This window comes from Lineus longissimus, chromosome 4 (assembly GCF_910592395.1).
Source record: "Lineus longissimus chromosome 4, tnLinLong1.2, whole genome shotgun sequence".
Classification (NCBI taxonomy): domain Eukaryota; kingdom Metazoa; phylum Nemertea; class Pilidiophora; order Heteronemertea; family Lineidae; genus Lineus; species Lineus longissimus.
In genome coordinates, this window is record NC_088311.1 from 13,589,206 (window position 1) to 13,605,226 (window position 16,021).

Sequence of the window (16,021 nt, forward strand, 5' to 3'; positions counted from 1 at the left end):
GGTTTTTGATTTGACCTACTTTTCAAGGTCATAGAGGTCAAATGCTGTAAATTTGCTGTTTGGCGGCCTAACTAGGGCATGTTTCTTAACTGCAATGACAATTAAGTTCATATTTGTTGCACATTATCCCAAAGGTAAGGTTGGCCTAAGTTCAGTCTGATTTGATACCAGTAGTACTTCAGAGTCTTCCTCGGTCATATCTAAAGAAGCATTCATTGTCAATTAAGTCATTACCTAAATACCGGTGAGCACAATGGCCCCTGGCCTTTTTATTAGTGATTTGGGGGTCTGGTTTGAAATTTTTAGTTTGAGGTGGCCTCAAGTGCTCGGAGCCAATCCTATTTACTGACTTTTATTCATTAAATAAATGAGGTGAGTTTGTGTAGAAAGAGGATATCACTGCCTTTCTAGTGGTGTACAGTGCCAATTGGTCATTCTTTGAAATGGGTGTCATTTTGTAATTGAGAGAACATCCGGACATCACACACTTCCCAGGCACCATCTTCTGTCAGTGATTGAGGCTCACCTTTACATCTAGGATACCCTGTTCATTTATACCACATTGTCGAGTTCACCTATAGATGTTTAGGACACCTGTCTCTGTATAAGGCCTATTGTCAAGTCCACAAAAAGTAAATAACATATAACCTGCTTTATGCTTCCTTGTACTTGAAAATCAGCTCCAATTGTTTATGCCCTTGAGTTTTACATGTAATCTCTCTTTGGATTAGCTTGCATGGTTGCCTTGTTCTGGGTATCATTAGCCTGTCCATGCATCGTTCTGCCAACCTGATGACTATATTGATCATGACATTCCATCCATTGACTAAATCGAGAGTGTTATGCCTATTTGCGATCTTTTTTAGCTGCCAGGGGCCTTCCTGGCTTTTAAGATGTAGATATTGTAGCTTAAATTAACTCATTCAAGCAATGTTACAGCTATGGTAAAAAATCTTACGATCATGTTATTTTCACATCCAAATATCTCAGATGGGATAGCGTTTGGGGAATTTTCACTTTTAATTAGGCCACCATCTTTTCTGTTATACTGGAACCACAATTAGTGTGGACAATATTTCAGCTGAGTGCCAGCCCATTAGTCTCTTGTTATGGTAGGCACTCCAAGCAAGGATACAGTAGGCACTCCAAGCAAGGATACATCACAATTTGACCTACTTTTCAAGGTAACAGATGTTTCGTAGCATTTAATTTTCCTTTGGCTATATATTATGGTACGGTTCTTCATGCATGAATTGTCTATTAAATAGCTCTACGGTTCACCTTGCAGAATATACCTTTGAAATGACAATGCTTTATTTCAACTATAATTGCTATCCTTCAATAAATTTTTCAGGTATTCTGAGAAAAGCAAAACCAAGTGTATAGGAATCACAATTGAGACACGTCCTGATTACTGTTTGAAGAAGCACTTGAGTGATATGCTGAAGTATGGCTGTACTAGGTTAGAGATTGGCGTTCAGAGTGTCTATGAGGATGTTGCAAGGGATACAAATAGGTTAGTACATGATATTGTATGCTTATGTCATGGCTGATGTAAGTTATACTAAAATTGTGTTGGTGTATTTTGTGGGAAAATATCTCCATGCGCATTTTGACCCTCAATACATTGACATTGCTGAGCTGTACAGACACTGCACGTCTTATACCTCGACAAAAAGTACAGCTTTCATTTGTATGAAATCTATTTCAAGCTGAAGTTGATCGGTATGACTTACTCCTAAACGGCATTGCTGTTTACACAATAGTAACAAGTTGGCATGAGGCCACAGACCATCGCTATTGCTGGATCATCGGTCTGATCTCTCTGAAAGTGTAGCATTTTTAGCTCAGCTGACTAAGTCAGCCGAGCTTGTCAAATAAGTTGTTCAGTGGCGTCCGTCTGTCCATCCATCCATCCGTCCATCCGTTAAACCCATGGTGCACATTTTGTAACCGTAAGACCTAGAGACTTCAATTTTGCATTTCTGGATACTTCTGGTCAAACTCTACTTTCAAAACAAGATTTGTCGCCATTCGACCTACTTCCTGCGAGCGAGAGTGCATGAAGGAAACTGGCCTATATTGGCCTAGGAGCAGCAGAATTAGTCGAAATATGCTCTAATATTAAGATAAAATTCTTGAAAATCTATTTTATTGAGAAAAAGTTCAAAATTTTAACAGGAGAGGGCGCTACCTGCCTTTTAATTATTTCTGCCGATTCAAATTCCCGCCCGATGACGTCAGCCATCAATGAAGTCTCCTATTTGCCAGTTCTCAAAACATGGCAGCTACACAACAAAAGCAGTAGCTCCAGGAATAAATCACTGTTCACTTCAGCTTCGTAATCGATTGTACCCCCACTTTATTGTGTTTTGTGTGGTGTTCCTATTCAATCAACGATGTAAGGCCTTATTATGTTGGTTTTAATTGAGAAGGTGCATTATAAGCGGCGTACGAAATACTGAAGTGGAGACAAAATGGCGGCATGTTGTTTAGGCTTGGAGCTCAATGACACTCAAGTACCCAATTTTCTGCTTAAAAAGTAGTCTGGTAGGCGATATTATCACCAGTTCGTTTCAGTGGTAGTCATAAGGTCTTTAGGGACTACTTTCAGAAATTAGTTCTTGAAAATTTGGCCACATTTCTATGAAAACGATATCGGAAGTGCATGCTCTGTTCGTGATGACATCGCCGATGTATTTTGAAGTGGAGAATTCCCACAGTATGAATCCCACAGTGAATCGGCATGATTCTGTTCGCCTATTAAGTTTTAGTTCTAGGATTCTTTCATGAGTAAAAAGTAGACATTCTAAGCAATACAATAATGTCACTCCCATAAAAATTGATTGGAAATTGAGGGAGCTACGGCATTCTGTTCGGCAACTGGCAGTGCTGAAAAAATACATTGCATACTGTACAATACCAAATGGCACATTTTAAAAAGCGCTCATTGGACAACGTAGGGAATCACCAGAAATGACGTCATCGCTGGTCTAAATAGAAAACTGCGGTGGCGCAGTAGAGCACAAGAAAAGGTTTAGCATTAACTTCGTCATGCAAGCTTCAGCAACAAAACGATTTCTCATGAATGATTTATTTGATCATCATCAGCTTGTTTCCCCTGATAGATAAAAAAATGATTTACAATTTCCATCAAAGTTTTCTATTTTGTGTATAGTCACATGTTATTTAACTGGCAAGGAGCCAAGCTGTTTTGAATATTCGCGGGAAAATACTTCGTACTTGTAAACGAGGCTATGACAATGAGTATCCTCATTCATGGCATAAGCTTCATGTTTCGGTTAATATTTTCATACGATGATTTCACTCGAATTATGGTCAGGATTGAGGAATGAACAGTGGCATAATTATGTCAACCAAAAACATTGGTACCGTAGTGAACGCAAAAGGATATCAAATACCATGGAGCATGCCATTTTCATGCATAATGAACTTAACACCGGGAAGATATTAATGATATTAACTCAGCTGAGCGCCAGGGCCTTGGGCCTCTTGTTATTTATTAAAGTGTCACCATTACGTACAATAATGCCAGCCTATGAAGGCTTACGAGACACTATAACATCATCAAACTCTTTCAAATCATGGCTGCTGCCACTTCATTGACAACCATCCCTGCCCCACCGACTTATTCCCAACTTGACTCTCCTAAGCCCAAACACCGCTGACCCACCCAAGAACCGACCCCTAGCCCCCAGCTCAGAATCGGCCCCCCCGAGTAAAAAGAAGAAAGTGCGCGACAAGTATGGTCCATCAGTTTGGTCCATCGGGTGCTTGGCCACATATTACATATCCACCAGCAGGATATATTTCATTTTTGCCCTACCTTAGGGGAGTCTATACAAGACCGCTGTGTCTGTCGTTGTTTGTATCCTGTTTCCAAAACAGTGGTAGGTAAAGAACCCCCAGGTGAGGTGACCTCTTGACACTGACTTTCAGTCCGATCTGATTCCTGTCTTGGCCACTAGGGGCCAGAAAGTGGTAACGTAAAAAGTGTGGTATCTCTCTTGTAAGTGAAACTTTGTACACATGACCCCCCAGGTCATGTGACCTCTGACACTGACTCAGTCTGATCAGACTTGGCCACCAGGAGTAAAAAATCTTTCTTATAAGTGTTTTTCCCGAAAATTTTATGGTAGCTATTCCTAGCAAGGATACATCACATATCATTGGGTTTGATTTGATCTACTTTTCAAGGTCGCGGAGGTCAAATGGAATTAATTGGCCGATCTGATTCTTGAATTGGCCACCAGGGGGCAAAAAAAGAAAGCACTATCTTGCCTATTAAGACCGCCCATATCAAAATGGGCGGTCTTCCTTATTTTCACTGGTTTTTCTCTCTCTCCGTATCCAATCTGTGGTTTCAGCAGGATAACTCAAATTTCAGGGATTGTTGATTTGTGTGACGACGAGAAGTGATTTAATTTTGGGCAGAAAAGGAAAAAAATCTGAATTTTGGCGTATTTCTGAAGTTTTGATTGTGAAATCCATTTGTAGTCGGAACTTGAGCTCTTACCGAACAACTGCTGATGCAGGCAGATTTGCTCATCCATTATTAGAGCGACATTCGATGATCACCACGATATACCATACTCCCAAGCTCAAGTGATGGGAAGACAGACTATTGCAAAGATGACTCTTCTGTTTATCAAGCAGCACCCACTACAATTTTCATGCAAAATCAGACGGCTACCTTAAATGTGGAATCGGGAATAATGGTCACCCAGCAAAGCGTGCTGGTCGGTAGTTTTCAAGAAATTAGCCCCTAGTCGGAGTTCCCTGCCACGTGCGACTTATTGCCCTACCTCCCGCGTATATTCCGATCAATTTACTGGTGTAAACCTTGGATGAGCCCACTCAGAAAAGGGAGTGCTCTTATAGACGGGAAGAGCCGTGAGCAATCTCTCTGTATACGGTGAATGTGCACAGAACACCTCCGCCGCTTGCACACAAAAAGTAGTTCATTATTTCATTGCTTAGTATCGGTAAATAGACCCAGAGCCAAAGAAACACGCCTCTGCAGTTTGTGATATCGCCAGAGGTTTTAGCGAAGGACTGCTCAACGAGACTGGAAATTGATATCATGGGATGTAGGCGCTACTACGTCGTTTGCCTGTCGATTGTCATATTCTCTCAACTACGGACTTCATATTTTCATGATTTTAGCTGCTGCATGCTGATTGGTGAGTTTTTATCCAAATGCAGATTAATGCTAAGATCGATAGCTAACTATTATTATTTACTGTCCCATATTTATGAGTATGACATATAGCAGGCTGCCACTTCATCGACCACATGTGCATACCGCCGCAGGTGTGTCTAGAGGAGTTGTGCAATAAGGCTTGCATACTTGCTGTGGTGTTGTCCAACATATATTTGGCGTACAAAATGCCAACACAGAATACATGGATACAATGCTCGTCAAATGTGAGGCTCCGAATGTGAGTATGCAAGAATATAAATTTGCGATCCTGTAGTTATGAATGGAATAGACCGTATCGGCATATGCGAAAATAAATTTTGGCCATTTTGAAAAGACCCTTTTCACAGGCAGCGTATGTTTAGCACTACATAAAAGTAATGTTTTAAATCAAATCATCACCAAAAGCATTCATAATATCATTGGAATTGGAATTGGAAGACATGGATCTCTTAAATGAAATTGCTTGAATAAGCTTGTATATTTCTACCTGTGAAGTTAAACATATGTTTCCTATGAAAAGGGTCTTTTCAAAATGGCCAAAATTTATTTTCACTTGATTTATCCGGAAATGGATTGTGTATGTATGTATGTATTGACTCGTAAACATCCAACCACATGCTTCCTTATGTTTGGTATATTCAATCACAGCTTCATGTGAGCCCTGCCATGCCCTGGCCCTGGGCTTAGCCCTGTAGCTTGGGGCCATCACTCAGGTATACCCTCTGTATACTATAATCATGTCAAGGTGACTGAGGATATGGCCAGTGCAGCTTGCAACGCTGACCCTACCTTACCAGTAGCACAGCCGAAGTAAGTTATGGTTTATGAGCGGGGTCCTATAAGTTACCTCCAATATATTTTTCATGGGGAATAAAAAATAATTTAGCTTAAAACCAGTCTGGAATGGGGGAAGGGGGAAGGCGGATAACCCCCTTGAAATACAACTTAAAATATTTTGGGGGGATGATGATGGATCCCCTAGGGGAAAATAAACCCTGGGGAATGAATACCTTGCACTGCTGCTCAGTTGAGGTTGAGCATCTAGGTGTGGGAGTGTGATCAGTCATCATTGAAAACAGGCTGCTTTGCCTCGGCTGCCTTCATTTTGTTGGTGGTATATTGATTATTGCTACTGTACTATGCTTCATGTAACTTGTAACTAATATCTTCTTTAAATTTTTTAGGGTTTGTCCGACGAATCATCAATTCAGGAAAGCGTCAATTCAAAAATCAGGTGAAATTAAGAAATCTCATTAAGGTGAGCTTGGCACTAGAGGTAAAGCACCCAGGACATGAATTTACTAATTAAATTGTAATCAAATTACTAATTTAATTAGTTATATATTACCAATTAATTACTAAGATAAATATTGCTAAGATTTGAATTACAAGGATCTGATAAGAAAAATGTTAGTAATTTTTTTCTTAGTAATTTCAGGAAATCTGAAATTCAGAAATCTCAATTCAGGTGAGCTGTTAGGGTACGGTACACTTTATTCAGCATCTAAAATATCAAAATGCACACCAGTATGAGTATGACTGTAGAGACTGCAATGTAAAACAAAGCACCTTGATATTGTATTGAGAATAATGTGTCTGAAATTTTTTTGTCGTTGGTGCCGTTATCAATGTACAATTCCCTACCTGCTGAGAATATGATTTGGGTCTCTTTTCTGATATTGAATGGGTTCATCCCCATTTCGCCTACACCCATTTCGCCTACACCCATTTCGCCTACAATATTTACCCGTTTCGCCTACTCACCGTTTCGCCTACTCACCATTTCGCCTACACCCATTTCGCCTACTCACCATTTCGCCTACTCACCATTTCGCCTATTACCCATTCCGCCTACATCATTTCAAATGTTTTATGATAGTGACTTCAAATTCAAAAGATGTTTCAGCCTTCTAGTCTAATTTGAAATCTCTATTGGTGCCAGAATTTTGTAACGCTTTTAGAAATATGCAGTTTATCCAACTAAATACCCACTATCAGACGAACTGAGTAGGGTCATGAGTAGGGCCATGAGTAGGGTCATGATTTGGCTGAAAACAGTGGAAATATCATGGTCTCTCAAATTTGTCCAATTTGAAGAAAAAAAATTCGTGGACAACCACCAGTTTTAATAAAATTTCACCATTTACTCGCCTGACTGTCTGGAATGTCATATCCAAATTTCAGATTCACAACCCGAAGCATTATTTGATGCAAGGCGGTCAAACTGTGACAATTTAACTGCAAAAAGGCTTAAAATATCAATGGTGGTCTTGTCTCAAGAGGCCGGGTTGGAATGATAAAGTATGGTAAAGTTAAACTGGGAAATATGCTATAATATGAAGGAAAAAAACCAAGCTCAACAATTCGTAAAATTGTTCAAATGTCCAGCGCACACCACTCTTTTCCTTTTAAGTAGGCGAAATGGTGAGTAGGCGTAATGGTGAATAGGCGAAGTGGGTGTAGGCGAAATGGGTGTAGGCGAAATGGGTGTAGGCGAAATGGGGGTACACCATTGAATGACATGGGAGAAAGTCTTTCTTTCTGCTTACTCATCTGCTCATGCAATCTAATGATCAAACAGTCAATTGCAAATGGGAAATGATTGGCAAATAGTCAAGTTATACAATACATTCAATAACACTTGGCATGGTTAAGCTTCATTTTGTTTTGGGTGCTTTTAAACGAGTGGGCAGTAGTCGTACCGAGTTCAGGCCAACGCTGATTGGCATGTAAGCGATGAACATGAAGGACTAAAAGTTTGCATTCCGCGCATTCGGCTCATCCCAGGTGACTTCCTATTTCAGTTCAATATTCTTTTATGGTGCAAATCTTTGATAATTTGGCAGATATGTATTTTGTTCATTATTCTATATTTCTAAACGCAATCATTCTCCACTTTTACTTTTACCTTCTTATGACTTAACACAGCTTGGTCAGGATTTACATTTAAACAATGGTTTTATGATTAGTATTAATAAGCATGTTATAGATGTAGGATTAGCCACTCCAAAACATGTTACTGTTTACAATTGTTTTGCATTGTTTGTATTTCTGTCTCTAGGTAATTTATGTCATTAGTTACAAGTTTTCTTGGTGAATCTAATGTTATTGTGGAGTAATTCAGGTTTGGACTCCAGACTGGGAACACACATATTTGGACTTACAATCTGTATTTGTAATTGTAACTGTCAATGTATTTGCTTTCATGAAAGTCTATTGAATTAGAAGAAGTGACCAGAACCTACAGGACTCCAACTTATTTCTACCGCTGGTCTCTTTTCCCCCATTATAATACTGCTATTCCCTGTAACACTATCATTCGATGAATGTCAATCAACAAAGCCCAAGGACAAACACTAAAATTGTACTCGCACTTACTTCCCAATGCTTTTCACACAGCCAGCTACACGCAGCTGCTATTACCATGCCAAAGAAAACACACTGTTACTGTTGTCTCCCAAGAGGTTCTCAGCTTAACCTTGTGCTCAACTCGTCCATGTGATCGAAAGCATCACAAAGTCCTTGACTTACCGCAACGGCGCACCCACAATTCACATCTTCCAATAATGCCAGTGCCCCAAGTCAACGACGGGTAACTTGCTAGTTGTACCATACCCGTTGAGCTGTTTCAAGTCTGCCCAAAATGGATTTGTGTGATGAGTCACCCTAATAAACCACCTGCTTTATAGGGCTTTTTACACGGTGCGGGTTCGTCCGAACCGGCCTAAACCCACCTCGGGTCGGTTCCCACAAAGCCAGTTCACCTGGATGAAATCGTATTCACACGGTGCGGGTTAGTTGAACTGACTTCGATCCGGTTCGAGGCCAGTTCGTTCGCGCTGTGGCCGATCGCGGCATTTCTGAATCTCCTGTCGTTTGGAGGAAGAAAAGTTTCATAACAACCATCAAACAAAATAAAAAAAACAATCTTTATACACTTAATTATTATGCTTCCTACCGTCTAGGGCCCTTTGTATATTGGCCTCCCCCCAGATCTCCAATAAAATGTTCGTTTCTTCATCCGTCCAGCAGTTCCCTCTAAAACATTGAGCTTGTGCTGCTGTGGCCATGATCGAGATATGAATGATCGAAATACGAAATATCCAAGAAAAAGCCGAAAAAGCAAGTGAAATTAAAGCAAATGAACAGATGAATCACGAAGAATGGATCGAATCAAAACACGGCGCTTAAAGTCATGACAGGAATACGACAGCTATTCCCGCTAATGACGTCAGTTTTGTGCCGAGTGCAAACTGGCCTCAGGTGAGTTTAAAGCCAGTTCGCATTTACACGACAACTTGAACCCGCCTGAACTGACCTGAACCCTCCTGAACCGGTCCGAGACTCGGCTTTGCGACAAATCTCAAGCCGGTTCGGTTAAAGTCAGTTAAAGTCGGTTCAGGCTGATTTAATCGTATTTACACGGTGCTTTTTATACTGAACTGGTCTGGAACCGGATCGAACCCGCACCGTGTAAATGGCCCTAATGTCTGCTACAATGTTGGAGGTATTTTTTCAATATAACTAATGTCTTCTTTATTTTTCAGGTACGAATTTATCTCACCTCTTGCTCCTGTTTGTTTTCTTACATATCCTAATCTCATTATTCTCAACCTCACTCGATCTGAAACCTCATTCATTCTTAACATCACCTGATCTCAACCATATACCAATATCATAATCACTATATATCAACCATATACTAATATCAAAATCACAGGATATCAACCTTATCATACCATATATAAAAATCACTCAATATCAACCACAATCAATCTCAACTTCACTCATTCTCAACTTCACTCAATCTCAATCTTATTCATTCTCAACATCACTCGATCTCAAATGTATTCATTATCAACCTCACTCGATCTCAGCCTCATTCATTCCTCACCTCACTTGATCTCAATCCTATAGCAATCACAATCTCACTCAATCTCTACCTCAATCAATCTCAACCTCAATCAATCTAAATCAATCTCAACCTCATTCAATCTTGACCTCACTCGATCTCAATTTCATTCATTCTCAACCTCACTCGTCCTAGACCTCATTCATTCTTAACCTCACACTTGCCTCACTTGATCTCTACCATATACCAATCTCAATCAATCTCAACCTCAATCGATTTCAACCTTATTCATTCTCAACCTCACTCGATCTCAACTTCATTCTTTCTCAACTTCAATTGATCTTGACTTCACTCAATCTCAACCACCATCAGTCTCAGCCTCACTCAATCTCAACCTCACTCAATCTCAACCTCACTCGATCTCAATTTCACTCGATGTCAACTTCATTCAATCCAATAATCTCATCTCAATCTTACCATACCAATTATAGCACCTCAATCTCACCAGACCAATCATCTCATCTCAATCTCATCAGACTGAACTCAATATCACACAGTAATTATCTCACTTGGCCATGTACCTACCAACGAAGTGCTTAAAAGCACCGTAAATTGCAGAAAGAATACAGGCGCAGGAAACAATGCACTCAGCTGACTTGAAACAATCCATTCCAAATCTTCCAAAGACGTCTGGCACAGCACATATTTCAGCAATTGACGAAGAAATATTGATTGGCGACCAGCCCTCCCTAGATTTGGTTTCAAGGAAAGAGGAAAGTTATGGTCAACTTTCATGTTGTGCATCTATGCATCAAGGTTCTGCATTTTTATTGGTTTTGTCTGCTGGCAAGCAGTGCGCACCAAATGCCTACATGGCCCTCTTGTATGCCACTGCAAAACATCTGTCTACTTGGATTCAGCAGAATATGGATAGCATTTTGATGCTTGGTGATACTTTGCACCAAAACACACCCAACTTCAGGATTACGTGGAGTACACTGAATTGCCCCTTGTTCTAGATATCGATGTTCTTTCCTCATTAGAAGAGGAAATACCATGAAAATGATGTACCGAGGTAAGCATCAGTCTATTAGCAGAGCTCATCAAAAGAGGAAATATTTCAAAGATGATAAATACCGCGAGAAACATCCGTCTGCTGACAGAATTCGTAAGAAGCACAAATACAATGAAGATAATGATACAGAGAAAACAATATGTCTGCTACATGTAAGACCAGAGGTCACCGAAAAGTTGGAAATAAACATCAAGAAGACAGACAAACTTTTCAGTCTTCAGACAGAGCTCGGAAAATGACTCCTCATGTTGATTTAAGAAATTCAATCAACGTAAGATGAACATAAGATCAGGTCCAGAGTATATATGCACCAACTGCCATAGATTCCAAAATCAGGTTCTCCATTGTAACATGACAAATTATAACTCAACTCAGGCTAAGAAAACAAATGCTGAAAGGTGTCTTTCTGGTAAATATTTTCATGGCAATTTTCATGAAGCCTCACAATCATACAGTTTCAGCACTCTTGATAAGAAGTGGATGTGTCATGCATTCCACAACTCCTTGCTCTCTGACAAAGTTCCCTCACTAGCTGTTGTCAGTGTTCTAGGGTTGGAAGACATTCCATCTCAACTGCAAGTTCTCAACTTTCTGGAAAAACAGCTATTTGCTCTACACATTTGTAAATATTGTCCCATTGCCAAAAGGTGCAAAAGGAATGTATGGTCCTGTTGTATCTGTGCCTGCAGATGTTCCTCAAGCAGTTGGTAGTCTCCCTAGACCTGCACATGAATTTGCCCTCGTGAAAGTCTGTTAAAAAGGAAACTGGAATACAGGGGTCATGTATCATATTCATTTGTGAGACCTTCCAAACTTCATTCAGCTCTGACCTACCTGAAAGAGATCAATAGTCTGTACAAAGGTGTTGTGATAAAGTAAGACTGGGACTACAACCTATTGGCTTGAGGTCGCGCTCAGTCTGACAGGGCATCTGTAATCAGTGACGATCAAGAAAATTAACCACCAGAAACTGCTTGTGAATATAATGTTACAGGTCATGTAGTTTCAAACACAATCACCAATCAAGAACAGATAAGTCTACACAGTCTACCAGTGTTATAGAATGTAATGACGAAACAAATGACCAAAAGGAAGCAGAGAAATCCAATGTACATGATGCATCAGATATTTACATAACTGTTTATGAGACTCCTGTTGATACCTGTTTGTAACCAGTAGACATTGGCCAGGAAGTAATGGATCAGTGTGATGACATTGCTTTTTGTGTTGAAGGTAATAAACCAGTCTCCATTCTCTATGTACAAGAGGTCAAAATTGGATTGAATCGCTACTACAATGCCCGATTGTTCAATGCTGATGGTCGATTTGCTAGAGATACAACTTAATTGGTCTTTTCCCAGGACATGAGTGAATTGCAGCAAGTGCTTTGTAGTATCTCCATTGCACTTCGAAAAGGAAATTCCATCAGTAAAACTGGACAGAATATAATAACGGCAGGCATGTTGAAAGACAATGACATATGAAAAGTGTACTGTTGTCTGATATTGGATTCAGATTCATGCAACCAATCCGAGGCACTCCTCCGTATTGGGAATCGACATTAATAGATCTCTTTACCATGATTCGACAGATAGGAAATCCAACTTGGTTTCTGACCTTCTCTGCTGCTGATCTTCATTGGGAAGAGGTTTTTATAACTCTGTCTCACTGTTCACAAAGTAAAATTCCTGTTGAAGAACTCCGCTTTACTGACAAGACCAAAATGATTCGAGAGATTCCCATCGTGGCATCCAAAATGGTTAGTCACAGAATACAGATGCTTTTCTTTTCATTAAACGGATATTTAGTGAAGCATATCCAATTTGCAAAGTAAAATACTTCTTTTAGCGGACTGAATTTCAACCGCGAGGCTCTCCTCACATTCACTGTCTTGTTTGGTTCGAAAATGCCCCGACCTGAATATAAATAGTCCTTTAGAAGTTTGTGCATTTGTTGACAAGTATGTCTCATGTGAGCTTCCTGGGCCCGGTTTCTCAAAGAATCTTAAGTGTTTGTCTTAAGTCATAATATTTTGACTATGCCAAGTCAAAAACTTAAGTACGAATCTCAAAGCATCTTAAGACGAACTTAGCTAAGTTTTCCCAAAATGACTTAAGTCAGGTGAAACGTGCTGTGCCGGCCGTTTCAGCCAGCTTCCGATAGTTCCACTAAGACTTCGGGAGTTTCCGTGAGATTAGGAATATTCCCGAGTACGTTTCCAAGGAACTCTTCAGCTGGTCGGCAATAAAGGAGGTCGGATAGTGAATGCCACATCGCGACCACATGGGACATGGGCATGGCGGGAGAGGCACATTGATCTTCGTTTCTGATGCTCGGCGGTGCAGATGATAATGACCCATAATGATGAAATTTTCCAAGGAATTACTAGTATTTTGTAACTATGGTGCTCTTATTATTGAAACTTACCACCGAATGAACATGTATATAGCCGATAAGACAATAAATGCGCCAAATAAAATTCATGGTTCATTTTGTAGGTAATAATTTCTAAGCCTCTGTTAAACAGGTGTATTTTGAAGCAGATTTAGCGATTCCATCCCTCCCTCCGCCACACCCACACCCCCTCTTATAATCAAGCGCTATTAGTATTTACTCCTTTGCTGCCCAAATCCCCTGGGCCCAAGCGGCCCAAGCATATCAATTACGTTCCGAAAGGAGCCCATCACATTATAAGGAAGAAGATGAAGATCTGACTGAGGGGAGTAAGGATGTACGGAAATACAGGCGGCGGCTACCGATGGTTAGAACGGAATTGGTACCATATCATTACTGTTGTGTATGTAAGCTAGGCCAAGCAAAATTACGCCCGAGAAAAATGGAGGTAAACATGGAAGTGCATGAAGTGAAGCGGGTTAGAGCAACAAATTGGTCACCCCAGGAGGAGGCCATGCTAATGGAGGCTGATCGCCTACGTGAGAGGCACTGCATTGGAAGTTTCAGTGGGATAGGGGACACTGGGACGGGCTGCGTGTCAAAGGCTTCCAAGAGGGCCGCCTGGGAGGCCGTTGCCGAGGATGTGAGGTGTGTTCTTCAATCGTTCCCTGTTGTCTGCTTCAGTCTTCTCGTCAACACACGGCTGGTTGACCAATAAATCAATAAGTTATTCATGCCTGGCACAGTACAAATATTACAACTTGACTGGGGGTGATGTTCCCCGGGCAAACTTTGTGCTAAAAATTTGTGCCCATGGTGCACGGACTCAATGTTGTTGTGTCGTCTGCTTCACCATGCATGCATGCGATGCGATGCATGGTAGACACTCACGATCCGACTGAAAAACTTCCCTAAATGCATTCGCCTTACCCCGAAATTTGTGTGTCCCCAAGTTCAAATTTCGCCACGCCTTAAACAGAGACGATACTGCCTATTTTTGCTGTGAAATCGAACAGAATCGCACATCATTTCCGAAAGAAAACAAACATTAATTTTGAGATCGTTTGGAGGTGTGGTTGGGAGGTGTGACGATTTCAGCCAATAGAAGGAAATCAGGTCACCATTAGCATGTATTATGTAGATTAGCGCAGCTGCTGTGTGACTCAGCGTTTGGGGAATCCCCCAATGTGTTGACCTACTCATTGATCACAGCCGTAGAAAAGATTTCAGATATGAAATAAGAACAATAAAAACATGAGTTTTGATAACAATCAATCAATATAATGATAAAATAATATTTCTCTCACTGTAAAGTGTAAATATTAATACACTAAAAGATTTATGACAAGTGCATCAATGCTTTAGACTAGAGTTAACAAGATCAATGACAATGCCATCATCATATCTGTTTATCAACATTTTAGAAATGGGGACTATTTAGGCAGGAGCAAAGTGCCAAAAAGTTTAAATTGGTGATCTTGATCTTAAGTACAGTTCCTCTCTATAATTCAGGGCACCCTTAGGACTGGCAAGTGCTGTCCTTACTTGAGAGGTTTCTGATTAAAAAGGTCAAATGTAATGGAAAAAACCACTTTGTGACCAAAACTAGTGTCCTTGATGGAGAGGTTATCCTCAATAGAGAGGTATCAACTAAGGGAGGTGTCCACTGTAGTTCAAACTGAGTATGAGCACTGGGTCATGTTTAATATATATGAATATATTCGGCGTACAAGCATGATCGAAGATTTCGATGTACTTCGAGATGTGAGAGACCCGACTAATTTAAACTTCATCTTGCCCACCTTGCTGTCTACAGAGTCCCTTTAAAATGAAAATGTGAACCCAAGAAGAACAGTCCAGTGGCTGATACAAGATAATTTCAAAGTGATATAGGAACTGAAGTTTTGCTAAGTAGGCCTACTACGGTTATAATCATCAAATAAGGCATCATGGCCCAGGTATGGGCCTTTAGTACTGCAATATTGATATTTTTTAAATGTCAATGGCAATGCACTTTTTGTTGTGTGATGTTACTTTTAGCATCATTCTTACATCTTAGTTCAAATTTGAACTTGAACTGTTTCGAAATATCATTTTACGTACAGCGCTGCAGGAGTAGTGGTGCGCACAAGTGCAGAATGTGAAAAAAAGTACAAGAATATAAAGCATGGAGGTAAGTCATTTTACCATTCTCACAAAAAATGATAATGTATCAGACGTCAAGAGTTCAGTTCACCCAGCTGTGGGGTTAAGACTTCAGTAGAAAGCACCCAAATTTTGCAAAAAGTCAGATAAGGCTCTGTTCTAATACCAGTAAAGAGAAAGGTAAAAGTGAAGGCCTACTAACCATGCTAACTATCATTACCACATGAAAACACTTTGTTATAATTATGGTGGTAATAGCTAACAAAGATAGGGAAATAAATTTTCATGCAGTTTGGTTATGTAAATTTCTACTTAAACATTCAATGCAATT

At 40.2% G+C, this 16,021-nt stretch overlaps 1 protein-coding gene across 6 annotated transcripts in view; it reads left to right on the plus strand.

Moving 5' to 3' along the window:
* Positions 1 to 16,021, plus strand: part of LOC135485889 (elongator complex protein 3) — a 680,015-nt gene that overhangs the window by 179,562 nt on the left and 484,432 nt on the right. For all 6 annotated transcript variants that reach the window (XM_064768240.1, XM_064768244.1, XM_064768246.1 and 3 more), the window contains one exon: positions 1,355 to 1,516. In XM_064768240.1, coding sequence (XP_064624310.1) covers positions 1,355 to 1,516 — 162 coding nt within the window. The remainder of the gene's footprint in view (positions 1 to 1,354; positions 1,517 to 16,021) is intronic.